This window comes from Tauraco erythrolophus, chromosome 28 (assembly GCF_009769465.1).
Source record: "Tauraco erythrolophus isolate bTauEry1 chromosome 28, bTauEry1.pri, whole genome shotgun sequence".
Taxonomy (NCBI): domain Eukaryota; kingdom Metazoa; phylum Chordata; class Aves; order Musophagiformes; family Musophagidae; genus Tauraco; species Tauraco erythrolophus.
Window position 1 is genome coordinate 5,720,237 of NC_141492.1, and position 27,701 is coordinate 5,747,937.

At 53.5% G+C, this 27,701-nt stretch overlaps 1 protein-coding gene across 1 annotated transcript in view; it reads left to right on the plus strand.

Moving 5' to 3' along the window:
• The window catches only part of SBNO2 (strawberry notch homolog 2), a 59,049-nt gene that overhangs the window by 25,334 nt on the left and 6,014 nt on the right, over window positions 1-27,701 (plus strand). The window contains 19 exon segments of the mRNA XM_086627824.1: window positions 8,921-9,085; window positions 14,795-14,887; window positions 15,508-15,604; window positions 15,992-16,152; window positions 16,595-16,728; window positions 17,267-17,357; window positions 18,672-18,815; window positions 19,319-19,436; window positions 19,867-19,917; window positions 19,920-19,971; window positions 20,165-20,318; window positions 20,717-20,893; window positions 21,539-21,636; window positions 24,032-24,114; window positions 25,123-25,323; window positions 25,862-26,037; window positions 26,244-26,375; window positions 26,648-26,783; window positions 27,464-27,576. Of these exon segments, the coding sequence (XP_086483950.1) occupies window positions 8,921-9,085; window positions 14,795-14,887; window positions 15,508-15,604; window positions 15,992-16,152; window positions 16,595-16,728; window positions 17,267-17,357; window positions 18,672-18,815; window positions 19,319-19,436; window positions 19,867-19,917; window positions 19,920-19,971; window positions 20,165-20,318; window positions 20,717-20,893; window positions 21,539-21,636; window positions 24,032-24,114; window positions 25,123-25,323; window positions 25,862-26,037; window positions 26,244-26,375; window positions 26,648-26,783; window positions 27,464-27,576 (2,376 nt within the window).

Genomic DNA, 27,701 nt, shown 5'->3' on the forward strand with positions numbered 1-27,701 from the left:
TCGCCAGGCGAAGCAGAGGCTGCCCCGCGCGCGGCAGGACGGCTCCGCGTTCTGGGAACAGCCACCGTGCACAGCCCTGCGCCCAGCGGGGTGAAACCAGTCGTGTCACGGGGAGGGGAGAAGCGAGGCATGGTCTGTGCAATACGTCCTCTCCATCTTTTATCTGAAAAAAACCCCGCCTGTGTTGGGACGAACTGCAGTGTGCAGACATTGGAACTCTTCCACCCTTTAGCTGCTCTCGGACTTATTTTTCCTGGGTGTGTTGCTGCGATCTGACCGCACATCCGAGCCACGGGTCGGGTATCCCTCCCGCGTGCGTGGGGCGGGTACCTGCAGCTCGGCTCACGGGGGCGTTCAGGGCTTGATGGCATTTCTCACACGTATCTCACTGGGTCGGGATGCTGAGCCTGCAGCATCCTTGGACACGTCTGGAAACCCCGTCTTTTGGCAGCCAAGTGTTTCAGGACATTTTGGTTGCGCAGGGGTGATGAGCTGCCGGGTCTTCTCCTGTGCAGGTGTTGGTCTCGCCTGGTTTGTGTCTGTGCTTTCCTAGAAGCTCGGCACATGCTTTCAAGAAACACCGGCGTGCTCGGGAAGCTGTCCTGCGGGTCAGTGATGAGGAGGTGGTAGAGGATGTGTGAAGGTCGCCCAGCACAGTAACTGCCTGGGTTGTACGTTTCAGTTTTTGCTGGAAGACAGTAAGCCAAATGAATGGGAGCGCTGGAATAATTGTGCTTTCCCGACCTTGTCTGTCAGCACGCGTGTTCATGGATTGCTTGTGGAAAGCAGAAGTGCTGTGGCATGCCTTCCTCCCTAGGACAGGTGGTTACACTTCCAGGTGGCCGTTTCTCAGTGGGTTATCTTATCTCCTGTGAATATATTACTGTGGTCGTGCAAAATCCATTTAGCAGTCCTGGTTATCGATAACAATGTCAGGTGTCTTCCTTCCTTTTGGCGGTCCGGTGGTGTTGCCTACGTTTTGCCCCATTTGTCCACTAAGAGAAAAGGAAGAGGAAATAAACCACCTGCTTTTTCAAGGTTGCATAAATAGCAGGACCTCGGAGGCTGGTGGTTTAATCGAGGTCACACAGCAAGGCAGTCACCAGCAAGTCGCTAATTAAGACATTTCCAAAATATATTTGGTCTCTTCACTTCCAACGTGTCATTAAAGCACCTCTCCCAAGCTCCAGGGCGATGCCAGCTAATTAAATACAATCAAATTCAGATAAAAGCATCAGTGAAAACCTGCTGCCTTTCTCCAGCCCGACCCAGCTGCCCACAGAAACCAAACGCTTCATTTTCACCGCGGTTCCTGCGGAATGCCTCTCCCGTAGCAGCGCTGGTGTAGCTGCAGCTCGCAGCCTTCGGCGGGAGGTGGAAGGTGCTCTGACAGCAGGGAGAGCTCGGCATCCATGCTCCAGCTGCTCCCGGGGCGAGGGCTGCTGGGCTGCCCTGTCCTCGCTTTCCCTGCCATGGCACCGGCATCCCTGGCTGCAGTCCGAGTGCCAGGAGAAAGGCGTTTTTCTTTCCCATCTACTTATGGAAAAAACTCCTCTGGACTGGGTGTTCTGCATGGTGGAACGTGGATCCTCATTATTAAGGGCTATTAATGTGTTAATCCCGGTGGAACCGCTGTGCTGCGGTGGGTCGTGCCATGTGCCCGGCTGCCCTTGGAAACGAGCCCCGGTGCGGGTTTGCCACCCGTGGTTTTCCAGCCCCGGCACCCAATGCGTGTTCCTGGCAGGGGCTGGTCCTCCCTCCTCGTCGGATGTCGCAAAGCAGAACTCCCCTGCTCCCGTGTGTCTCCTGATTCTCAGAGGGGTTGGAGAGCACCTCGTTCCCAGCTCCCGTCTCTCGCAGGCCTGGCACGGGCTGTGCTGCCCTCTGCCACTCCCAAGTTTTGGGTGTTTTTGAGAAGTGCCTCACAACGTGGGATTTTCCGGTGGTTCTGGGCACCAGGCGCCGGGACCGCTTGCATCGGCAGCAGGCACCGAGCGCCGGCGCTAACGCAGCGCAGCGACGGGCTGCGTTTCGCTCGAAGCCGTGCCGTGGTTGCATGGAAGGACTCGGAGCGGGAACGGAGGGATCTGCCGCTGGCGCTCCTCTCCGCGTCCCCAGCCCGTGCGTCGGTGGTGGTGCTGGGCTGGTGCTCCGCGGGGTCGATCCCGCTGATGGCACGGCTGCCCGGGAGCGGCCAGCGGCCAGCCTTGCCGGAGCCGTGCTCGCCGACACGGCGCGGTGCGGCGGCCAGCCTGGCTCTGAGCGGCAGCAGCCCCTGGGCACTGCCGGGGGAGCTCGGGGCGACTGACCCCGCGGGCAGAGCCCAGCACCGGCGCTGTGCCAGGGAAAAGCAAACAGGAACCTCTTGCACCCGGAGCAAACAGAAGGGTTGTCGCGGGTTTTGTGCCGGGCGGTGGGTGCCCTGGCAAACTCCCTTCTCCTTCAGCCTCGGGCCGTGTTGGAGCAGACTTGCCTTGAGCTCACGGTGGCCAAATCCCGTTCAGATGTCCCTCTTTTGTGCCTTTTTCTCTTCCCCACTAGGAATCCGGCTTATTTCTGTTACTGAAACTGTTAGAGTTAAAAGGGGAGGTCTTGGGAAAAAGAAGACAGTGTTCCTGGGCACAGAAAAATCACAATGGTCTAGAAAAAGTTAAGAAAATGGCTACTGCTTTTTATTTTCTGATTGCAATGTTTGAGGTGGGGCAGATACTGCAGACAAAAGAAAGCACATGGCTTGGGGGGGGGGGAACTTGGGAGGACTTTTTCATAATAGCTTTGATTTTGATTGCTTCATCCGAGCCCCTGAAACGAGGAGGGCAGGAGCCCCCGGAGCAGGAGCTGCCGTGGGGAAGCGCTGGTGTTCGGCGGAGGGGGGCACGGACGGGAGCCCGGGGAGCCGCGCTCCCCCCGGACCCCTCCTGCCCGCGCCGCAGCGGCACAGCTCTGTTTACAGTGGCCGTGTGGTTGAATTACACCACATACAGTAATTCTCCTGGCGTTGCCAGTAATTTCACTGACTTACCAAGCAGGCATCATTTCCTGAAAGTCAGCCCCGCGCTTAGAGGAAGTACAGGCGCTCCGGCGTGACTAAACACTACATGCAAATCTCCGCCGGCTCAGGACAGACGCCCTGCATGGCTGTCCTTTTTTCCTCCATCTTCACTTCTTTCTTCTGCATGTTCATTTTTAAAAACCCTTGCTGAGCGCCCTTCCTGGCTGTTGCTGCTGTCGCGGTCATGAATGAAGACCTTTCTCCATTATATCCCGAAAAGTCTCACCTCACTGCTCCATCCGTGCCCTGCTCTGCCGGCAGCAAACTGAATGCTGTTTTAAAATGTCCCAAATGCAGTTCTGGCTAAAGTTCCCATCTCTCTACAAGGTAATTGCTGATTTTTCTCTTTTTTTTTTTTTCCTCCTCCTTGGAATTCCCAGTTTGGTTTGTTTGCAAGGGCAGGCAGCTCCAGCAGCTCTCCCGGGCTTCTGTGCCCCCCGGAATCTTTGCAACGGCAGCAGAGGTTTGGGGCGACGCGTGGCGCGGGGCAGCCGGGGCAGAGGGGCTGTGCCGAAGCTGTGGTTTGTGTTTTGCTGGAACGTGTGGCGCTGGGAGACGGTTCCTGTCGGTCAGAACTTGGTCACTGACTGGGAAACTTGGAGGAAAAGGAGCTGCGTGGAGATCTGATCGGTGTGTTTATGTGGTTGCAATGGCTTTCAGGGGTTTTATTTTTAAACCAGATGCGTGTGCGGGACAGCACGGGAAACGCTCGCCAGCTGCAGCAGGGAACCCTTAAAACTGAAGTTTATTGCCCCGTGTTTAGAAAGACTTTGGGTTTTGGCAGCTGAAAGATTTCCTTGTAGTGATCGGCTGCTTGCATTGCAGCTCGTAATTCTTGGTTCTGTCTGTCCTGAAACATAATTTGCTCAATCTGTGATTTTCAAGACATCAAATCTCTCTTGTCTGGCAGCGCAGTTTTGTTCCCGCATGTATATTTGTGTGTTTCTGTGTATCTGTGTGGTTTTTTTCAAAACTTCTCTCTGCTGGGTGCTGTGTAGTGGAGCGAGCAATAGTTGCTGTGCAGAAGGAGTATTTGTTTCCTCTGTGTCTGGATTGTGAGCAAATAAACAATTTATATCGATGGCCAAAATATTTCTGGGATGCGCACTCCTCCTGTATTTAGACTTCACCTGTTCTTTCGTTATTTTTAACAAAGACTTTGTTTTGACTAAGGGAACTGAGCTGTTTCCAGTGGCAGGGAGAAAGAGGTTAAGTGTTTGGGTTGTTTTACTGTGATTTCCCCCCCCCCCCTCATCTTTTCTAGGGAGTTAATTCTTGGGTTTGGTAACTTTTCTGTTTTGGGATAACGATAGAAATAATGTCCCATAGTAGCATCAACTGGCCATTCGTTTGCACTCACAGTTTGGAAGTCCAGCAATGATTATCCTTGATTTATCAAGTCACTCACTAGAGCATCTTCTGATGTGAAGACCAGACGATGATTTGTGGCCCTCTATCTCCTGTTTTAGTATATTGATGTTATTTCAACTTCAGAGTAAAAAAATAGTGTGCTGGTCAGACCCACAGCCAGCAGCTGCGCACAGCCTCTGCATCGGCTGCCTGTTGATCCGTTATAAAATTCTCCATCAAACGGTCACCCTGTTGGAAGGGGATCATCACCCTTTCGCTGCTTCATAACGGGCTTCTACAAACTTCATCTCTGACTGGAGCAGTTAGTTCTGAACCGTGTTTTCACAGCAGACTTCAGGGTCTCCGCGTCTGTCCTTCTGTAACGGGAGAAACTGGGAAGAGTCCGTGCAGTGGGAAGACGCAGTGGCTGGGACTGAGCACTTCAAGCCAGCCCTGCACCCAGGAGTTCGCCGTCCTGGTGCGTGTTGGTGCATCCATGAGTTATAGTGACAGTCTGATTTACTGGGGTTGGGCTGTAAGCTCCTAGGGCGGGATCCAGCACGTTACTGGTTTTAGTACTCTGTAGATAATGGAATTAGGTAAAACAAATGGGAGACTGAGAGTTTGTGACTAATATGTCATAATGCTGCAAGAGGACGGGCTCACTGAAGTAATTTCCAGGTCTAATATTATCCTCCCTCTGGCTTGGAGGCTGATTTCCTCTTCACCATTTCAGTCCAGTTCCCTGAGCAGAGGGAGCGGTGGTGGAGATGGTGGGGCTGGAGCCTTCGCTGGGGGTTGAAAGGGCCGGGGTCAGGAGGGTGGAGGACGCTTGCCAGGGTACCTCGGGTGGTGTTACAGCACTTCCACACATCCTGTTGCCATTCCAGCCCGGCACTTTCCTCTCTTTGGTGCCCTGGTGTGCAATGGCCGCTCTGCGGCCGCCTCGGTGCCATGCGTGTGCCCTTGCAGACGGTTCCTCCTGCACCACCTTCTGCCAGTCGTGTTTGCAAAGGAATAAAACCTGCACAGAAGCCTCTTGCTGTAGCTGAGACTGGGTGGGGATCTGAGACCATCCAGCTCCTTGGGATGCTGCTGCCGCTGTCCCTGGGTGGTGAAACCCTCAAGTGAAACGCTCTCGGTTAAATGCTGAAATCGGTCGGTGGAACAAAGTTCTTCATAATGAAAAAAAAAAAACCCAAAATCCCCTGGCCAAGCAGAGCTGGGTTGGCCATGCAGCTCCAGCCTCTCGGTTCAGCTCTTCCTTTGCCCATCGCCTGGTACCTCCCAGCCCTGCCTGTCCTTGAGCGAGGAACGACGTCCTTCTCCCCTCAGTGTGCATATGATAATAAAAGCCTTTCATCTTTGAGATTTTGTGTCAAGGATGATGATGTCTCCTCTCGCTTGTTATGAAGGAACTATTCCTGTGCCTCCTCACATGAGCTGGGCTCCGAGGGCTGGCTGGGAGCAGTCCCCTCCCAAGCACAGAGTGAGCCGGGCGAGGTGGCCAGCCCAGGGCTGCTTCCCTTAGCTTTGCACTCAGGATCTCCCCGGTGCCTGTGAAAAGCAGCGTGTCCGCGTCTCGGGACCGGCTGCGTAACTGGCCGCTGGTCGTTGCCTGTGGACAAAGTCCCGGGTTTCGAGTGGAAGTGTTGTAGTTCCAGATCCATCTCCGGAGCTGTTTGTGTCATCGCGTTGTGGTGAGTGCTCAAAGAAGACAATAGCTGTTGCTTTTAGTGCTGGGCTTTGAAAATAACTTCTTTAAAGCAGTTCTTATGAGCCTCTTGATATCAGTCTGTATTTATCCTCTGTGTAGTATCTGGACTGTCAGACAACCCAAGTGGAGTTTCCAGCTGCTTCGGATCCTCTGGCTGCTGTGTAAGTCCAATGCATCAGAGCACACGGGCGAAGGAGCAGCCCATCTGCCTGTCCATCTCTCTCTCCCCTTTCTGCCTGGGAATGGCCAGAAGAGTTGCTACAAAACTGATCTAAACTGTTTTCTAACAGTCGTACTATGAAAGAGATTTACGTGATTACGTGTACTGCACGATTGTTAAACTCTGCCTAAGCCACGGCAGGCGCAGAGGTCGGTGCTCTCTGCTTTACCCGTGTCCTGGCTGCATCGGAAGAGGTGTGGTAGCACAGGAACGCAGATGGTGGTGACAGTCCAGAGGCTGTTGAACTCCTGCAGCGCTTGTTCTTGAGGTCGTAAGTCCAGAGGAAGAAGCGGACAGCGAGGGGAGATGGTGGCTTGTCTCAGCAGCACAGTGGTTTGAGGCAATGGGCAAGTGTCTCTGCAGAGGACTGGGAGGTTGGGAGAAGCTACAGACCTTGGGAGGTGGGAGTTAATGGAAAAAAAAATAAATTTCAGTAGCATGAACAATGTTAGCCTGAATCCCACACACACACACTGCCCGGCCAGTGCTCTGGATCAGGAGTTCAGGTGGGCAGCAGGGTGCTGTGGGAGGTGGGCAGCAGGGTGCTGTGGGAGGTGGGCAGCAGGGTGCTGTGGGAGGTGGGCAGCAGGGTGCTGTGGCAGGTGGGCAGCAGGGTGCTGCAGGGCGCACAAGGCACTTGCTCTGGCTGGGAAGTGCCACATTTGCCCAAAGTGTTTTCCAGCTCTCTCAAGCGTGAACCAGAGCCCCGTTTCCAGAGATCACGTAATTCTGAGCTGATAAAACTAGGTGCCTATTTCGGTCCTGAAAAGCCCTGGTTTCTGGGTAGTCCTAAAATAGCCACAGAAATACCAAGAGTAAGAGCTGCACAGGAAGCGCTGCCCGTCTGCTGCGGGGCTGGCAGCGGCGGTCGCACATCGGCTTGAGCACCCGCCTGCCGGCAGGAGGGTGTCCCGCGCCGCGGTGCCACCCGGGTGGCACAGCCTGACGAACAGCCCTTTCTCCTTCAGCCTTTGGGTCCCCCCGGTTGGTTTGTGATGAAAACGAAGTTTGCACACCGTGCCTGCCATCCGTCACCGCGTCGGTGCTCCCGCACGGCTGCCGGCGCTGCACCTACGGCTTCGGAGTAGCAACGGTCTCCGGCACCAAACAAAGTGGGTCCGGGAAGAAGGTGAAGGGGACGTGTCCCCGTGGGTTTAAACACTGCAGAAACAGAACTTTGGATAGCAGCTGGGGGGAGTCGGGGATTTTCTGTCAGGCAGGGCGAAGTGACTTTCGAAAATCTTTGGCTGCCTTTCTGCCTCGGAGTAGGAAACTGGCCCTTAACTGGAAATGAACAGCGATTTCTCCTCGTATCAGACACTGCGGCCCTCTTGGCAGCCGCCCGGCGGTATTGTGGCACTCGTTCGGTAATCGGGGCTGGCACAGAGCTTGAGCTGGCTGCGTGCTGGCAAACCCGGCCCTCGCAAAGAACCGCAGAACTGATTCGTCCTGTGGGGCACCGGGAAGGACCTGTTGGTCTGTTGGCACGTTCCTCTGGGACAGAGGCATGTCTCCTGCAGGACCTGTGTGCTGGGGCTTGGTGGTTTGGAGTGCGTTGCTCTTCAGTAAAGAGCAGACAAAGTTTTTCTGCTTTGAAAATGTTTGGAAGTGGTATTTGATGTGGAAGGAGAGCTCAGGTGATGTGATGGAGTCGGGGATGGTGCTGTGATCGGTGCTGGAGCTAAGGACGTAGAGTAAGAAGTGCTTTTCAGCTATCGGTTCTTGCCACATGGAATTTGAAATTGAAATTTGAAAAACCAGGCAAGAGGTTAATGGTAGGGAGGGGATCGAAGGCTCTTTCTGAGCTACAGTCCGTGTGACTCAAACCAACATCACCGCTGGGCTGGCACAAAATAAAACAGTTGCCAGCCATCTCAGCGGAGACACCGGAAAAAGAGCAAGGGCAGAGCCCGATGCTCGTCACTGAGGCACATCCCCTTCTTGTCTGGACTGGGATATGCCTTTGGGAAAAGGCTTGGTAGGTTCACCAAGGTTTCTCTGGGTGCAAATCCAGATGACACTGGTGCTCCCTCCCCGCTGCTCCTGGCAGGCTCGTTTGCGCAGAACCTGGCATGAGGAGACTGATTTTTTGCAAAGCCTCCGGGTGTTGCTGTGTTCTACGTCGCAGTGAACGGCCGTGTCATCGTGGGGTGTATCTGGTGCTCTGGGGGCTTTTGGGCATAAGTGAAGCACTCGAGTCCTTCAGGTGTCGGGCTGAGGACTGCCCCTCGGCAGGCTTTTTAATGACATACAAGTTGAGGTGACTGATGTCTTGGTGAATGCTCCTCTCTCTTCCACTCCTGTACGTGGAGATGTGCACAGTCTGAGTTAGTCTTGAATGTGTCCAGTCATGGTTTTTCCTATTTCCTATTTTCCTTTTTCAAGAAACTGAGATTTTAAAACAGCTGCTCAGAGCATGTCCTCGTTTACAAGTTACTTCATGCTCCACAAAACTTAGAAATTGACAGAGCTGCTCATTTAATAGCAAGAAATGAAAACTTCCTGGATAAGTAGGTGTGAGAAAGAGCTCTCTGGTCTTCCCGTCCTGCTTCCTCTAACTGTGGTCCTTTCTCTGTTTCAGGATTCTTCATACCTCGATGAGCTCTCCAACAACAACTCCCTCTTCTCGTCCCCTGCGGATTCCCTCTCTGACATTGCAGATCCTAAGGACTTCCTGTCTGCCGACAGTCTGAACCACGTGCCAACACTATGGGATGTAAGCACACCGCAGCAGAACCAAGTAGAGGTACGGGCTGCTCTGCTTCCATCCTCCTCAGACAATAAATAATCTCGGGCTTCATCCTCAGGTGTTTTCACCCTAATTCCCTACAGGGATGAGGTTGCAGTATGATGATGTCATTTCACTATTCCCAACTTCACTTGGGGAGGGAGGGGGTGAAGTGATTACACATTCGTTAGTCTCCTGGAAGCAGGAGAGACCCTGGACATCCTCAAAGGGATATGTGCACTCTTTCAGAGTGTGGTGCAGGCACTAGCTCTTCTGCTGGCAGCTGTGGCAGGTAAGTGCATCATGAGGAAGATGCATCCCTAAAATATTTAGCAGGTCCAGAGTGGCCTGTGGCAGGAGCTCGGGAGTGCTGAGGAGATGGGCTCAAGGAAAAACACCACAATGTAGATCATTGACTGTCCCCAGCAGCAGCTGCCACCGTTTGTTTATTCTCCATGGCAAATATTTTAGTAACAGCGACTGAAAAACAAACCCTGTCTCAACTTAAGACTGACCATTTGTGTTTGCTTCGTGGGTCCAAGTCCCTGCAAGCTTTTACATCTCTGGGTTTTCCTGGGCTCGTCATCTTCCGGCAGTCCCACAGCAGCTTGTGGTCCTGTGCGTTTTCACCAGCCTTCTGCCATCTGTTCCCTCTCACCTGCTGGGACTGGTTACTCACTGTTGCACAACTGGTATCAGTCACTATGGGCAGCCACCAGTGATGGTTGTTGGTGGAACCAGTATCGGACACATCTGCTGCATCTCAGCGCTCGCAGTAAATGCTCAGCCGTGCTGGAGTTTCCTTTGTAGGTGCCTCTCTTAGGAAGACTGTGGGGGAAAAACATTCAATGTGGATGCCCCAGAGGCAGTCTGGCGTGCCAGTGCTTTAGTCACTGCTGTATTTTAAGGCTCTGTTGTGTTTAGAGGCTGCATTTTGCAGTTAGTGGTGTGTCTGACTGCGTTTCCATGATGAGCGCTGGCTGTCACAGCTTGGAAATAAGAGTCTTGGCAGCAGTTCTGCTTTGAAATGCTGCTGCTGTGTGGCACAGTGACAGGGTGGGCACTGAAGGACTGTGCTTTGGTGGTGAGGGTCCTACCCTGGCACTTGGGAAGGTGAAGCTCCCGTCTGCCTCAGACTTTCTGTGAGATCTTTGGCCGTTCACGCAGATCCTCAAATCAGACACCTGGCCTCCTGCTGAAATCTCTGAGATTTGATCACCTTTATAGACCTTCGCAGCGTCCGCTTGGCCCCCGGCGTGTCTGTAGCTGGAGGCAGAGGCTGCCCCTGCCCTCCTCCCCGGGGGTGGCCGTGTTGGAGCTCACGGGCCGCGCACTGGCCGCCCACACGCAGCCTCGCGGCTTCCGACCAGCTGGAACCTGAAGTCTGAGGCTGTTGGTGGGAAGAGAGCTCGACTGCTTGAAGCAAAGAAACGGCTGAAGAGAGCACAGGCTTGTGAACGGGGTGATAAAAAAGCCAGAAAACAGATGCGTCCCCCACGACAGAGAAGGCGTGTGCCTCATTGCTCCCAGTCCCTGTTGCTGTTGGGTTTGTGTGGGACGGATCACGGCAGAAGCAGTTCTCTGGTGTCCCGCTGCCAAACGTGTGAACTCTGACTGAGATACCCAATGCCAAAAAAAGTGCGGACAGCAGGAAGCTTAATGGGAAAAGCTGTTCTAAATCCAGTGTAAAGAATGCAAGTGAGAAACAAATATGTGTCATGGAAGTGTGAGACTGACTTGTCTGACCGGAGCAGAGCGGCCGACTCCGGTGTCGTTTCGTGCGATTCTTCACGTCCTCCCTCGCCCCTTGCTGTCCTGCGGAGCACTGAGGTTCGGATAAGGCCAATTAACTCCTTGGAATTCCGTTTATAAACGACTTCCTTTGGAAAAGAATCTCAAACGTTGTTGTCTTATCTATGTTTTCTGACTACAGAGGTGTTTTTTTTGTTGTAATTTTTTTTTTTTTTCGTTTTCTCTTTGCTGAGTTTGACGTTTCCTGACGAGGTGTCAGTTAAGTACATCCCAGTCAGGAGATTTCAGTTTCATTTTTGCGTGGGAGGTGGTAACTCGCAGGACACTTGGTAAACGGATTGCCAGGTCGACTCATGATTGGCAAGTGTTTTATACCTGAATGTCAAACGTGCTTTTTTTGTTGTTGTTAAAGGAGGCAAACGAGGCATCTGTTGCAAAATCTCAAGGCTGTGCTGCAGAAAAGGTTCCTTGCTGTCACACTCAGTACAGGATGGAGACTTCGCTTTAGATAACCTTTCCCTGTCCCTTCCCACAGCATTACACCACCATCATTTTCCTTAAAATTTCAGGAATTTTGGCCCAGAGCAGTTACTAAGCTGTAGTACAACACTGGGCACCATTCACGTTGCACCGTGTGAAACCCCGGGGAATCCAGTCCCAACCCCCCTGGATACAGCACAGCCAGTCGTTCGGCTTCAGCCGGGAGCGACGGGCAGCCTCGCGCGGTGCCGTCAGGGCAGGGGTTAATTTGCTGAGACAGTTCCAGTCTCGGGGGAAACAGCGATCTCGGAACAGCTCCGACATCTCCCGACGTGCGGCTGGACGCGTCCTGCGTGAGAGCCATGGACAGAGCCAGGTACAGGAGCGGCCGTGGGCCGTGTCGTCTTGGAAAAGAAAAAGAAACGAACGGTCTTCGCTCGTGCAGCAGTTTGAACGTACGGTGTGGACAAGTCTCGATCCGTATTTTAGCTTTCCCCCGCCTTTGCCAGGGACGTGGGGCTACCAAAAGGGCCACAGAGCGAAATCGGAGCGGGGCCACGCGGCGGGACCGCGCCGCGGAGCATGGCGAGCTCCCCCGGGAACCCTGCCCGGAGTGCTGGGGCGTCAGGGGGGTGTTTGTGACCGAGGAGGGGGCGCTGGGTGCAGCGCTGCCCTCGCGTGCCCCACGGAGAGCTGTGATCCCTACGGAAAGGAGCCGTGTAACACGCTGGCGCTGTTTGTCGTTGCAGGGATGGGCGTGCAGGGAAGAGCTGTTCAATGTTTGCGGGAGTTCGCAGGCGAAGCACGCTTGCTTCATTCGTAAAGAAGTTGTGAAATACTTTTTAAAAATAGTTTGTGTAATCCATTGTGTTTTCTCACAACCGTCTCACGAATTCACATGTTTTTCAGGTTGGGGAAGCAAAGCTCTGCCTCCGGAGCCTGTAGCTAGAATTTTCTGAGCTGCTGGTGTCGTTCGTTCTTTTAAAAATCAGAACACCTTTCTCCTAGCGCAATACAAGGCGAATGAGTTTGTGCAGAGGGGACTTGGCTTGTCAGCCAGATGTGACTTTCTTTTCCCGTGGAAGTCATGGCAGGATGGGGCAAAAGGGAGAATAATGCAAAGAATCGTAGAATCATAGAATGGTTAGGGTTGGAAGGGACCTTAAAGATCATCTAGTTCCAACCCTCCTGCCATGGGGGGGGTTGGAACTAGAAAAGAGGAAAAAAAAAACATAAAAGAGGAAAAAAATGGAATAAGACCAAGTCTTTGTGCAGTTGTCAGCAGCTTTACTGAGTCTGTCTCCTGCTCGTATCCCAGTGTTGTCGTGTATGCTGTGTGTGCCTCTTCTGTTAATGTTTTTAGCTATTTAGCGTAGAGGAAGGAGAAAATCAAACCGAGAGGTGAGTGAGAGTAGAGGAAGGAAGGAATTGTACAAGTCCAGGCTGGGGCGAGGTGATACATCACCCACTGTAGCTCCTGGTCCCACTGGGACTGACCCTCCCAGCATGTTCTCGGCTCTGTGGTTAGTTTGTCAGTGCTCCAAACAACGAAGGTTTCTGTCGCTGCCTTTGCAATACCTGAGGTGAAACGCTGTGTGCCAAAGCCGCGTTGCCGAACTGGGATAGCAGGGATTTATGCCTGGAAGGTTGCACGATGCAAAAGCAGACCTGCAGTAGCTTTCTGCTGCTAGAACCAGGAGAAGCGTGTCCTGCCACTCCGGCAGATTTGAGCCTTTCTCTTGCCTAAGAAGGAACTTCTATACTGAGCTCAGATTTGTAGGTGGAGATGTTTCACCTGCTCTCCAGATTTGTTGGCACTGAAAATAGCTCTTCCGTCCAGCTTCCTTCTGGTAATTCTGACTCAGGCTTCCAGTAATGGAGGGTGTTTTTTTTCTTTCTTCTTTTTATTTTTTTTTTAATTTAGAAAAAAGGAAATAATCGCGTGTTTATGCTTAAGAACTTCCCATCTTTCACTTCTGCTGGTGGAGAGCGGGTCTCTGTGAGTCTGGCACTCCTCGCAGGCTATAAACTTGAAGTAGTGCTGCCTCTGGAGTCGCTGGTGGCTTTGGATGCCATGAGCTGCTGGCTTGACCTCGCTCGCTGTCGGGAAATTCCAGTGTCATTTTGTTTGCGTGGGGGCAGGCGAAGGATCTCCTCCATTGTGCCGTCCCAGCTCGGAGTGTCTGGGGAGCTCTCCTGGCTGGCTGCGGTGCCGTGGGCTGGATGCTCCAAAGCCATCGTTAGCTCTGACACGGCAGTTGGCACCTGGAGAGACGTGACCAGCCCGTATGGCAGCCCTGACCCCGCCGTTGGTGGGGGTCTTGATGTGGTTTGAGCTCCTGGGCCTCGTGGCTGGTCTCCGTAGTGGGGGTCCTCACCAGTGGAGTCCTGGTCTCTGCAAGACCGAGGCAGCTCAGAGCGTGCTGGCTTTGGTGTCTCAGGCAGAGCAGTGGCCCTGAAGCTTGGGACAGCTGTCAGTTGGTGCTGACCCACGGGTTGTGTTCTGGAGCAGTTCTCTAATTACTTGGGGCGGTGGTTTTAATCTTAAAATTGCAAAATCATTAAGTAAACCCTTGCCTCAAGGGCAGTTTGTAAGATGTAAAGACTCGGTGTTGTGATTTAGCGCCCGGTCCTTTCCCAGTGGTGGATTTTGGTTGCGGTTTTGTTCAGTCTCTCCCATCCCCCTTGTTTGGATCTCCTCCCCTGTACTCCGGTCTCCTCTTCTGGTCCCCAGAGTGATGCTGTTTCTCTCCGTTAGCAAATCCAACCCAGAGCTCTCGGTTGGACTCACCAGTTCAGAATAAAATGCCCGATCCCGCAATGGGGATCTACACAGCTCCTTTTAACAAGGACCTGTTTTGTCAGGAACAGCAGAGCAGTTTTGTACAGAGCTCCCTTCGGAGCACGTGGGAAAAGAGCGACTGATGTCACTGCTCCGGTGCAGAGCAAATCCAGTATTCCCATGAGAAACTTTGATCAGGTCTTGACAGGGACTGCTGGTTGTGAGAGTCCTTTGAAAGTGGCGACGTTGGCACAGGCAATCTGTGGGTGCCAATGGGAGCTGTGTGAAAGGTGGGTGATGCCTGAGAGCTCACGCTTAAAGGCAAAACGTGGCATTTCAGGATGACCCACCATAATGCTGAGTGGTTTGGCAGAAAGCCTCTCGTCCCGCAGGTGGGGGAGGACACGCGTCCCTGCAGGCGTCCGTCACGCCTGGGCACACGCACGAAATGGTCACACTTCTTGCAAGAATGTATTTACCTTGGTCAGTTGGCAAAGGCACGTATGGCATTTGCAAAATTTATTAGTTTTCAGAATTATTCCCCAGGGCTTTTCATTCACGGACAGAAAGTATTAAAGCCCACTGACAACATCAGGGTGTCAGATCTGAGTACAGAGCACAAGTGTCTTTACTGTTGTCATGTTTTCGTAGTGGTTGGGGTTGGAGGGCTGAGGGTTAAGACTGCTTTCTCACCTGCCCCCTTTCTGTTCCAGCTCTTCTCACCCAACAGATCGTTCTCTGGCTTAAACAGTTCGAACGACCACGTTCCTGCTGTCCCCAACACCCCGCTCCTCATAAGCTACCAGGTGAGAACGATGGGGTTGGACACCAGCCCTTCCCCTGGTAACGTCGCAGCGCGGAGGGGAGCAGTTCTCGCCGTTTTCCCTTCAGAGACAAGAAAACCAGACAGATACAAGTCACTGCCCTTTCCCAGAAGTGTCTCTTATTTCCCTTGGTGGAACCTCGCTGTGTTAAAGAACGATTTGGGCTTTCTTCAGGGCTGAACCAGCACAGGCTGCAGAGACTGCTCCTCCTGGCATCGCATGACTTTGCTTTACGCTGCTGAGTACCACGCTGAGTTCACAGCTGGTCTAAGTCCCTTATCTGGGCCGGGTTGGAGCATGGCTGGGCAGAATTCCTGCTAACCCACAGTCCATCTGAAAAGTGGTGTAAACATCTTTCCCTATTTCGTTGTGGACTAAGCGTTGGAAGTAGCTCCTACAGCACTTGCTGGGCCCCCGGCGGGCTCTGGCAGGTGGGTTTCCCTGCGTCGCTGCAGCCTGTAAACGAGCTCAGTTGTACGTGAAGGGTTTGTGAGTTCGGGTGGGGGTGGGTTGAGTGGTCGTTTCTGGCGCCGTGTAGCACTGCGTGTGTCCAGAGTTCGATGAGAACATTAACGTTTGGCCAATGCTGTGTTTCTTTTCAGTCTCAGGCTCCCGCAGAGGAGGAGGATGAAGGTGAGGAGGAAGAAACAGAAGAGTTGGGGCAAACGGAGACCTATGCAGAATATATACCTTCAAAGTGTGAGTGTTTTGCCATCGTATGAGTATGAGAAGTTCTGTTAACTCCACTGCGGGCCAACCTAATTAACTGCTCCCTTATTTTCCTGCAAGTAGCATATGTTGTTTGCTGTGGCACATCCCAGGCTTGTGATTTTGTACAATAAATTTGCCAGCGTACTGATCCTTTGTTGGTGCTACAGTAACTTAACAGAACACTTTTCTGTGGCTTGTTTTTTGGGGACATGACTTGTTTCTGGCAGTCTGGAATTTCAACAGAACAGAAGAACGAAGAGCAGGGGTCGGGCTGGTCCCTTCTGTTGCTGAGCAGAGGGAACAGACTGTTACAGAGGTCTGCAGTCCTCTCTGAGGTGAAGATCTTGACTACCTGCTTTCTGTGTTGTCATTTAGCCAAGATTGGGAAGCACCACCCTGACCTCGTGGTTGAAACGAGCACTCTGTCCAGCGTCCCCCCGCCCGACATCACCTACAGCCTTTCCCTGCCGCGCTCCGTTGCCGACAAAGGGTCACTCTCTGCACTACAGCTGGAAGCAATCATTTACGCCTGCCAGGTTTGTGGCTCCACCTTGCCCAGCTTGCATGTCTTACACCAGAAACTGCCTTTTGTATGGACAGATGTTTAAGTGTGTTTTAAAACAGGGAAAAAGACTTTGGAAGCATTGGCGTATGGCATTTTAAATGCCTTTTGAAAGGATTACTTGAAGCTGGGGACTTCTGTGGGGTCTGTTTACCAAAGAGGCAACAGCCCTTGACTTCTGTTGCAGAGGGGAGTGCTTTACCTTTTGGGGGCCTGGGGGGCCGCTTCTGTAAACGTGCCACTTGTGAGCTTGGCCAGGACACTTGGCCGTTCCTGCCATTGTTTATCTGAGCGGGAGATACACTTACATCTATGGAATATGTGAAAGGGTTAAGTGGTGCTCTTATAAGCTCACATGAAAGCTGTTAGCGAAGGCGAATCTGGTTTAATTTCCAGTTCTGTTCTTGATTTTGCAGCAACATGAAGTTTTATTACCCAATGGGCAGCGAGCTGGGTTCCTCATTGGGGACGGTGCCGGTGTTGGAAAGGGCAGGACAGTTGCGGGCATCATCTTTGAAAACTATCTTAAAGGGAGGAAAAAAGCTCTGTGGTAAGTTGGTTTTTAATTTTTTTTTTTCTTTTCCCGTAAGACCTTGGAGTAAGTTTGGATCTGGGAGTAAGGAATTCCTTAGTGCTGATGTTGGCTTTAGAGTTGACTCACGCTGTGGCCTTGGGTAGGTCGTTTCCACCTCCTTGTGCCTGTTTGCTGTCTGTGAAGTGGGAATATTTCTCCTGCAGCGGCGCTGGAGAATGACTCACTGTGAAAGAGCAGATCGTGTGCTCCGTGCAGCAGTGTCGAGCCCGTCCCGCTCTCTTTGAAGTCGGCGCAGGGGTGTTGGGAGGGGCACTGGTGGGCTCCCCGGCTGCAGGCTCAAGCCCCCAGAGAATGGGCTTTCGTTGCAGGATGCACGCAGCTCGTTGTAAGTGGCAGACTGGGCTCTGCTGTAGGATCTCGCGTCGAGGTGCGTGGGCAGTTGGAAACGCGACGGTTTTGCACACCTACTGCTGCTTTAGTCACGGCTGTTACTCACTGCGCGTGCCCTGACCGTCTCCTTGGGAGAGAACCAGACCCACGTCTTGCTTTGCAGGTTCAGCGTCTCCAATGATCTCAAGTATGATGCTGAGAGAGACCTGAAGGACATTGAAGCCTCCCACATCCCTGTGCATGCTCTGAATAAGGTAGGGAGAGAAGTTGTGTCGGTGTTCTGGAAAACCAACCTGCGGCAGCGGCCGCCTCTGCCCGCGCGTGGCTGGGCACGGGCAGTCGCAGCAGCGAGCCGCATGCCATTCCCTTCCCTTGGCTGTTCCCTTCCCTCGGCGCGCCGATCCCACCCGGCACTGGCGCTATTTTTACACGCTCTGCGGAGCTGCACGGTGAGCTCGGAGCTGTTTCCTGCGGGGAGCCAGAGGTGTCTCCAGGCAAGTGCAAAGACAGCGAGACTTGAACCTTTTGTTTTGCTGTTCCTGAAGAATCCTGCAGAGGGAACAGCTCCTGTTAGATGGGGCTCTGCTCTCCTGGGCTGACGTTTCCCAGTGCTGGTTTTTCGGAGCGTGCGAGTAGGGAACATGCAACCGCACAGATTGGTGCCTGGCAGGGGGCCGCAGGTGCGCAGTGCCGTGGCTGAGCACGTGGGCAGTTCCCCTCCCGCTGAGCGGATCAGAGAGTTTTCAGACTTTTTTCCGGTTATTCGGTGATGAGGATGAAGTATTTCTCAAAAGAAACGACCAGCAGTTGTGTAGTGGTTATTCACAGGGTTCTTTGTAGCCTGTGCTTTGGTCTCTCGTGCATTGGCCTTGCCCAGGATTGCATCTGCCAGTTCACTGAAACACTCTCTGCTGGTTTTTAATGGTATTGAACAACCAGCTCTTACGAAGTCAATGGAAACCACATGTGCTTGACACTTCTGAATGCACTCCATTAAGAGACAGAAAGGGATGTTTGTTTTCAGATCAAAAAGGCTTTAAATGGAACTTTCTTCAGTTTGGGACCGTGATTTTTTTTTTCCCCTACCTTTTATTTCATTACAGATGGGACCCATGATGGTAAGACGGGCAGCATTCTCTCCTGGTCAAAGAGAAAATTATTTTCTAGAACTGATTAAAACGGATGGGAGGGTTCAAAACAATTGAACATTCTAAACTGTTGCTTAAAAAAATGAAGCGACTTCACTTGGCCACAAAATTGAAGTCGTAGCGTGGTCTCCACGTTTCACGGTGTCCATCCAGATATGCTGACACATTGGCTAGTGGAGCTTATGCAGACATGTAAGGTCCCTGTCATCGCCGTGTCTCAGTGCCAAGTAGAAGTGCTGAAGACGTTGGCTACCAACAGTCTTTTGCCTGTCCTGCCTCGGATTGGGTTTTGTTCTTGGAGCACGTGTCCTGCACGGTCACGGCGCAACCGGAGGTATTGATTGTGGGCAAAGGATGGGCGCAGCATACTGGGGACCAGCGTCACGAGCGTGTGTGCTCTTGTTCTTCCTTTTCCTGCAGATTAAATACGGTGACACAGCTACCTCAGAAGGAGTCCTCTTTGCCACTTACTCTGCGCTGATCGGTGAAAGCCAGGCGGGCGGGCAGCACAGGACGCGCTTAAAACAAATTTTGGACTGGTGCAGGGAAAATTTTGATGGAGTTGTATCCTTTTAAAAAAAAACCACAAACCAAATTTGGTGAGAGAGAAGAATTGCACGCCTGGGATTGTGCTCCACGAGGAACAAAGGGCTTGGGGCCACCTGAAGTCACTGGGAGCAGCTGTGCCAAGCAGCCCGGTGCCTGCGGTAGATATTTAAATGCTATAAGCACATGCATCCCCCCACGCTCCACTCCGCTCCTCCTCTGAAGGCTGCAGTCTTCATGGGAGGAAAGGAAGAATGCAGCTGGGATTAACTTTTCAGTGTTCTTCTCCCTCTGTGTTAGAAGACAAGACACACCTTGGAAGTGAAGGGAGAGGGAGGGGGAAACGGCTTCGGGCTCTGGGGAGCAGAGGATTAGGCAAAACCAACAGATTTCCTGCAGCGTGGGGAATGAGTCAGTCCTGTTGATACTGGGACCGGTTGTTTAGTTGGTTGGAAGAGGCTGTCTGCTCCATCCTCGTGATGAAAATAGATCCTTTCTCCTTAACTGACGTTCCCCTCCAGATTGTGTTTGACGAATGCCACAAAGCCAAAAACGCCAGCTCTACTAAAATGGGCAAAGCAGTGCTGGACCTTCAGAACAAACTGCCTCGAGCGAGGGTTGTTTATGCCAGTGCCACAGGTGAGCTTCTCCCGGCGTTGTGTGGGTGTCACATGTGAACAGTTGCCCATTACCTCTGTGATCTGAAGGATGCCCTTGAGATGTGAGCACCTACACCGAGAGTACACGTTCGTGCAAGAAGTGGATGGTACTGTAATGCTAGAGGGGAGCCTGAGGTGCTAAGATCTGCTCCGAGCCCCATCACTGCCTGTTACTCGTGACTTTTTGGCAAGTCAGACTAATTTTTTTCCAGTTTAACTCATTCCTGGCCAGCTGTTCAGTTGTATGATGATGCTTACCCACTTAGTGTATGGAGGGCAATGTTTGGAAAGGTCCTTGGGTCTCCTGAGGCATGATGGCAAATGACTGTCCTCTAAAGAGTTCACTGTACTCAAGTCAAAACTATTCGCAACTTCTGTGGTTTTGCTGACAGTGACTTTTGTTCAAACAGGTGCCTCGGAGCCAAAAAACATGATTTACATGAGCCGCCTGGGGATCTGGGGGAGGGCACCCCTTTCAGAGCCTTCGATGAGTTCCTGCATGCAATTGAAAAGAGGTAAGTCGTGTCCAGTGTCCCTTTTCGTGTGGCTTATGTTTTGTGGCAGCCTGTGTTTGGGAAATGGGTGCAATGCCTGAGGACAGTGTCTGAGGACAGCTTGAGCCAGGAGACACGGTGGTTCTGCAGAGGCACCTACCTGGTGCTGCCCTGTAGCAGAGGAAGGGGTTTCACAGTTGTCTTCCTCTCCCAGGGGAGTCGGTGCAATGGAGATCGTGGCAATGGACATGAAGGTCAGTGGAATGTACATTGCCAGGCAGCTCAGTTTCACTGGAGTGACCTTCAGAATCGAGGAGATCCCGCTGGATCAGCAGTACAAGATTGTCTACGACAAGGCAGCGAAGTTGGTGAGCTGGTCCCACTGCAGGGGGGACACCGATGTTTAATTGCACCTTGGGCACGGCCACTGGTTATGTGGGAGGGTTTGAGGACCCTAAACGTGGCCATGACCACAGACTTTGTATATAAGAAAGAAAAGGGGGGCACATGCTCAGTTACGTAGAAAATTATCTTACGGTTTTTGCTTCTATTTTCAAGTTCCGTATTTGCAGACCGGAGCTTGGAACATCCTGGTAGCACAGGGAGGAGAGAATGACCAGGCTGTTCGTTCAGCCTAACACAGCACCATAAATACTGATGTTAAATCAGATTATCAAACCCCAGACTGTTCTAAAAACCTGCTGCACAGCAGTAATGGAAAAGAAAACCAAGATATTGACTCAGCCTTTCTCGGTATCGTCTACAGTGGGCAGAAGCCCTGATGGTGTTCCAGCAGGCAGCCGACTGGATCGGCCTGGAGTCTCGCAAGTCGCTGTGGGGTCAGTTCTGGTCAGCTCACCAGCGCTTCTTCAAGTACCTCTGCATTGCTGCCAAGGTCCGGCGGCTCGTCGAGCTTGCCAGGGAGGAGCTGGCCAAGGACAAGGTGCGGTACCGCTGCAGCGGCAGCAGCCACCGGTCTCGCGTTACAAGTGAATTTTTTGTAGTCTGCAACCAAAAGGAGTTAATTATAAGCCATTTCAAACCTCTTTAAGGCTGAATTTCTCTCCAGATTAACCAGAATAAAGCGCAGCGTCCACGTTTCTGACAACATTCACAGTAAATGATACTGGGGGGTTGGTGTGGCCTCGTCTTCCGAGGCATTACCGGCGTTACCCACTGCTCATTTGTGGTGGATGTGGACAAGCTGATCCCAAAGAGTATTTTGGGTGGTGTTCAAGCTAGAAAAAGGAGCAGATCCTTCATCTCGAGCACAGCTCTATCCTTTCATCCATCTGGATGCAACTTAGAAATTTTAGGCAGAAACTACCTAGCAAAGTCGGTTAGCTTCCATCATCAGTCGTCCTCTCTGCGGTGTGAGCAGAGGTACAGTTGGGGATGCTGAAACGTTTGAGAGGTGGTTCTTGATCAGGAGCTCTGCTACAGGCCCAACACGTGTCCGGGACAGGGTCCAAGGGAAACGTACCTGGGACTGAGGTACAATCTCTTGAGTCTGTGGCTGTTTGCCTTTCCCCGGCCGCGTTCCGCCCTCCCTGACGCCTTGCCGTGCCGTCCCTTTTGTTCCCTGCAGTGTATCGTCATCGGCTTGCAGTCCACCGGGGAGGCTCGCACCAGAGAAGTCCTGGATGAGAACGACGGGCATCTGAATTGTTTTGTCTCTGCTGCAGAGTGAGTTAAGAATCCCTGGTTTTCTGCTGGGGGGATGCATGGGAGGCTGCGAGGGAAAGCCCTGCCCTGGGGCCACTTAGCACTTGCAGTTCTCCAAGTGCAGCTTCATAACTCCTCGCCCTGTGCAAGCTGCAAATGGAGAGAACGCTTAGCTGGGTCCCTGAGGCGCTGTTTCTGCAGCGTGGCTTTGAGCTAGAGCCTGGATTTTTGAGGTTTCTGGTGGTCCAGACTCACATGAACAGCCTGATCTGACTCTCTCCACACTGAAAGGAATTGGCAGGTGTAGGACAGCCAGAAACGTGAGCTCGGATGTGGGTTTGGCTCTGGGGGCTGTTGGCAGTGAAGAAATGAGCAAGAGAATCTCAGGTAATGCCAGAGCTGGGACGGTGATGCGAGGGGGCATCGCTGGAGTGGCCCAGGGAGCTGAGATCCGCCAGCGTTGGCTTTCAGCACGCACACGAGGCAGGACACGTCATTCGATTGCCGGGCTTCTGCGGAGTCCTGGTGGTGCTGCCTTTGTTCCTCGCTGAAGGGCGAGTTGGTTGTGCCCAGAGTGGAGCCAGCAGCAGGACTCCTGCTACCCTCCCAGCAGAGAACGAGGCTTGTGCTCCCCCACATTTCTGCAGCTTGCAAAGTACCGGCCTGTCCCATGAACGTGGCTGTTCCTGCACAATGGGTGACGAAAACATGGCACGTTAGGTGGAGCTGCGTTTCTGCCAGCGGCCGGGCTGTTACTGTTCTCTCCTGAGGTGGCTTTTGATGCAGGTGAAAACAGTGAGATGCCACAGACAGCACGGGCACAGTTTAGGCAAAGCTTTCCTGCCTTATGGATGGAGGGGGGGTGTTGGTGTGTGTCACTCTGCTGTCCCCAGTCGTTCCTGAAATTCAGATACCAGTTCAGTGACCAGTCTGACAACTGCTCGGATTGATTTTGTCTCTTGGATTGGCTTCTGCATCGCAGAATGCAGAGGAATTGAGTGTAGAGGACTACGTGGTCCCCCCGAGCCTTGCTCAGCTGCCAAAGGAGGAAGAGTGTGTTAACGATCGTGCACACTGCTCAGCTCTGTCCCCGGCTCCAGAGGCAAGAGCTCTTTGCTCAGCAGCACTGGCCAGATAGCCGAGTGTTTCCTGGCATCTGCTGAGCCTCTGACTGCGGCGTCCTGCTTTTACAGCACGTCAGGGGATTTCTTGAAGGGAGTGTGCTGGGAAGAAGCAGTTGTTTAAACGATGCCGAGAAACAGGGTTAAAAATAAGCGGGTTGTTCGTGGGTGAATACCAGCCCAGCCCTTTGTTTGCGGGGGACGGGGGCCCGAGTGTCGGGTCTCCTGGCAGGGGGGGCTGCAGACCTGCAAGCGAGTTTTTGCAGTTTGAGCCCAGGGTCGCCCCAGCACACGGGACAGAGGGCTCTTTCTGGGGCCGTGTAACTGGGATCGCTGCCCCGTCGGGGAGCGGTGCAGCCCCTCGCACCACGGCTCTTAGGGCTCCCTCCCCGCTTCCCAAGGCTCCCTGTTTCTCACCCGGGGGAGTTGTCCTGTCCATACCTCTCAGCTGTTGCTTTCAGCGTTTTCGTTGTTTTTTTTCAACCAGAGGTCATTCAGCACTGCTTTCTCATCGCACTGGGGGTTCATCCCCCCCCCCAACATGATCAGCATTTAAGCATTTGCTCTTTTATTTGCAGAATAGCCCACAGAAACATTTGTTTTCCACCTCTTCTGATTTTTTTTTTTTTTTCCATTCACCTGAAACAACTGTGGATCCGTGTTTCGTCACTTTTCTCTGTTTCGTGGGCCCACGTGCCGTTACTCAGAGGACTTGCTGGAGCACAGCTGTTGGACAGCCTGGCTGTGGTCTCTGCCGTCAGAGCGGGGAGAGCGGCTGGGACACTGGGACGTACTGGATTTTTCAGTAGTGATGTAACAGCTTCCCAGTATAGTGTTTCCCATTTAAAACTCCCTCTTAGTTGCTATATAAAGGTCTTGCAACTTTGGCTTCCCTCGTGGCAGCGCAGAGCGCGGGGTCTGCTCTGCTTTTGTTGCCGTGTCTCCCTGGAACGGCCCCGCTCCCACCAGCAGGGAGGTCACGGCAGAGCGCGTTTTTCCCGGCACATGAGCGCGTCGCATCCCTCAGCGCGCCCGTCTCGCAGCTGAGGATCTGCCGGCACAGCCCACGCTCCCACGACAGAGCCCTTTGGTGAAACACGCTCAGTCCGAGCCGTGCCGTGCCGTGCCGTGCCGTGCCGTGCCGGCGGCTGGCCGGTCACGCGCAGGTAGTCGTGGTGCAGGATTTACCCCTCTTTCATGAAATATGGTGCTGTCTCAAATATACGTTGCTACATGATAACCGGCAGATGTTCCTGTTCCTGGTAGCTAGAATAAATTTTGCATCTTACTTTCAGAGGCGTCTTTCTATCACTAATTCAGAAGCACTTTCCTTCAACCAAAAGAAAGAGAGAAAAAGGAACTGGCATTAAAAGAAAACGTAAGAGCACACTCCACTGCCCAGCATCTGACCTCCTGCCTTGCTGCTTCACCCCAGCCACTCGGCTTTTTCTTTTCCTTTTTCCCTTTTCCCTACTTCATGCTTTTTGCTGCTCTGCCCTCGTTTCAGTTTGCCCTCCCGCACATCTCCCATCACACTCTCTCATCTGGAGGATGGCAGCTTTAGGTCATTCACCCTTTCCTCCCTCTAACCCACTTCCCTGCCACAGCGTAGGTCCTCACCTCCGCCACTTGCCCGGTAGCTCTGCCCCTCTCCCCCAGCCCTTCCTTACGCCCCCGGAGGGCGGATTGCGCAGCAGTGCTGCCCGCATGCCCGCAGCCCTCTTGCACCCAGGGGAGTTTCTCCCCTGCCCTTTACTTATGGCATGGCAGGTGTCCTGGGGGAAAAAAATCACTTCCCTGCCAAATTCTTGGCTGCGGCTGCAGGTAAGAAGAGTTTTGGGATTTCTCCTCCAGTGGGATGTGGGAAAGGGGGAAGAGGGGACAGCAGCACTGGCAGATCGTGGAGGTTGTCCTGACCGGCTGCTGAGCAGCCTGTGCAAGCCGGCTGGTGAACCCTCTCACGTAGCAGGGGCACGTCTTACAGTGCCTGGAGGTGAGCAGCGTCCCGACACACTGACACCATCCCGTGTCCTGCACGTTCCTCTGGAGGCAGTGACACCTGCGGAGGCCTTTCCCTGAGGAGTTGGCACTGCTTAGAGCCGGCCGCGTGTTCATCCTGGCGTGTGCAACCAGCTGCAGCCCTGACAAAGATGCCTTGTTCTTCCTTTCTCTCTCTTCCTTTCTCTTCCTCTCCCTCCCTCCCTTTCTCTCCCTCCCTTCCTAACTGCTCCCCACCCGAGAGGCTCTGTCTTTCCGAGATCAGCCTTTCATTTGGGGCAATCTCAGCTGTTTTGTGGTTTCTCCTCTTTCTGAGCTGGCACTCGCTGTTCTGCACTGATGCGCGAGGCCGGGGACTCTGCGCTGATGCCGCTCGCTCTCCTCGCAGGGAAGCAGCGGGGCCGCTGCGCCAAGGCTCCGAGGGGCGTGTGTGACCCCATGGCTGTGATCAAGATCAGCGATGACAGCAGCACCGACTCCGACATGGGGCTCGACAGCGACTTCAACTCCTCCCCGGAGTCCCTGTTCGAGACGGACGACGTCATCTTCGTGGAGCACACCTACAACGGCTTCGCGGCCGAGGACAGAAGTAAGCAGAGCAGCAGCGCGGGGACGGCGGGGAGCTGGGAGCCAGGGTCGCCGTGTTCTGTGGAACGTGGCACCCGGTGGACGGGAATGCAGCTGGAGGCAGCTGCCCACCCCAGCGCCCCGCCGGCACGGACAGCGGCGGGTCAGAGTGACCCTTTGGGGAGAGTCTGGCGAAGGGGGTCGCAGAGTCAATGAGCTGACGCGAGGAGACTCGCTTGGTGTCTTCTCGGAATGGTGGAGCTCCTTCTGTGACTGGGACAGCCTTGTGATCTTGGCTGGATTTTATCCTGTGATGGTCAAACTTGGGCTTGTGAGGTTAATGGACGTTGACCTGCTGTGATCAGCGAGCAGGAAGAGTTTGCCCTGTGAGTTCCTTTCCCCACCAAAATGGGGAAACACAGGGAATGCAGCATATACTGCAAGTCAAGGTGTCTTTGCTCATCAGATGGTGCCTCCAGAAGCCCTTTGGCTCAACAGTTTTTCCTCTCTCTGATTTGCAATCACCATGTAGTTCTAAACTTTTGCATTTTACCTTGCAGGCAATTTTCACATGCTGCCTTCCCAGAAAGACATGCACGGCCTGAGAGAGCTAGAACACGTGGAAAAGATGAAGCAGGACCTCCTCGCAAAAGTAAAAGCACTGGGCAAAGAGCTACCTCTCAATACCTTGGATGAGCTGATCGATCACTTTGGGGGCCCGGAACACGTGGCTGAGGTACTTCTCACAACCAAGAGTGTGTTTCAGTGACACTGGGAGACAGGAAAAGGGGCCAGCAAAAAGGGGGTTTCTGCTGGAAGAGGGTTTCCTCTCCTTCCTGGCCATCTGGAGAGGCTGTTGAGAATTGACTTTCTAGATCACTTGCTGCGCCGCGGAGGTCTGTCCCCTCTGCTAACAGCCTGTCTCCTGTGCGGCACGTGCAGATGACGGGGCGGAAGGGCCGGGTGGTTCGCCGACCGGACGGCTCCGTCATGTTCGAGTCTCGTGCGGAGCAAGGGCTCTCCATAGACCACGTCAACCTGAAGGAGAAGGAGCGTTTTATGAAAGGGGAAAAGGTGAGTCGGGTCCGAGCTAAGGGAACCCCCAAACGTCTGCTTGAGAACGGGTGCGCTGAGAGGGGAAGGAACGGGAGGGCGCCTTGGCGTGCGCGTGCCTTGGGCCGACGAGGTTCTGCAGCTTTGTCTGTCTGTGTGACCTGCTGGGAGGTGACGAGGAGTCCTGGGTCCTCATGGGCAGGGGAGTTGTGCTTTGGGCTGTTTCTTGAAGCAGTTTTGCAGATGTCCAGGAACCTCACTCCCCTTTCTCACTTGTTGTCTCTCTTCCTTAGCTTGTAGCAATAATCTCCGAGGCCTCCAGCTCAGGTATCTCTCTCCAAGCAGACAAACGGGTGAAAAACCAGAAGCGCCGGGTCCACATGACGCTGGAGTTGCCCTGGAGCGCAGACCGGGCCATCCAGCAGTTCGGTAAGGGCTGGGTGGTGGTGGCCACTGTCCCCTGTGCCTGTGTGGCTCCGACCGCGAAGCCTCGGGCAGCGCTGGGGAGGGACGGTGCCTGCGGCCGCCCGACCCGGCTCGTGCTGCTGCCGGGACAGCGGTGTGCAGCTCTCTGGGATACAGCACCGCGCAGAGCTCCGCGTTCCCGTGTTTTACCGGGATGGAAATACAGACGCAGAGGATTGTGATTGATTTGTCTTGTGAGGAAGGTTTGTGTTGGCTTCAGGAGCGATTTGCAGTGTGGGGAGGGGGAACCCTCCCTTACGTATTAGCGGCGTGGCCTCACGGAACGTGCCAGGGGTGCCTGGGGAGTTCTGTTCCACCCTGGGGAGGTTTGTAGGGTGGGGACTTAGTTCCCAGTGCTTAGTTCCTTGGTACGTGAGCGCACAGTAATGCACATCCTGGCTCAAACTGGGGCACCGCTCCTCAGCCCAGAGGGTCAGGGCTATGAGCTCGACTCTGCCAAGGTCTCAGGGTGATGAAGGCGACTGTGCCCCTGTCTTTTCCCCCAAAGAGAGATGTCCTTTGAAAACCAGGAAGAGTGACATGGAAAGTTGTTTTGACTCTCTTACCTCTTGCCCCGTGTCCCTTCCCGTACCAGACGGGCTGTACCAACCTCTGCCTTCACTTCTGTTCTCATGTCCCTGCAGGTCGAACGCACCGATCGAACCAAGTTTCTGCTCCAGAGTATGTCTTCCTGATCTCTGAGCTGGCAGGGGAGAGGAGGTTTGCATCCATCGTGGCAAAACGTCTGGAAAGCCTGGTAAGTGCTCTGCAGCGAAGAGGTGAACGTGTCGGTTCCAATTCTCCCTGAAGGGCTTCCATCTCAGTGTTCCCACTGGCATGGCCAGCGTCACCAGTACGGGGGATTGCATCACCCCTGACTGA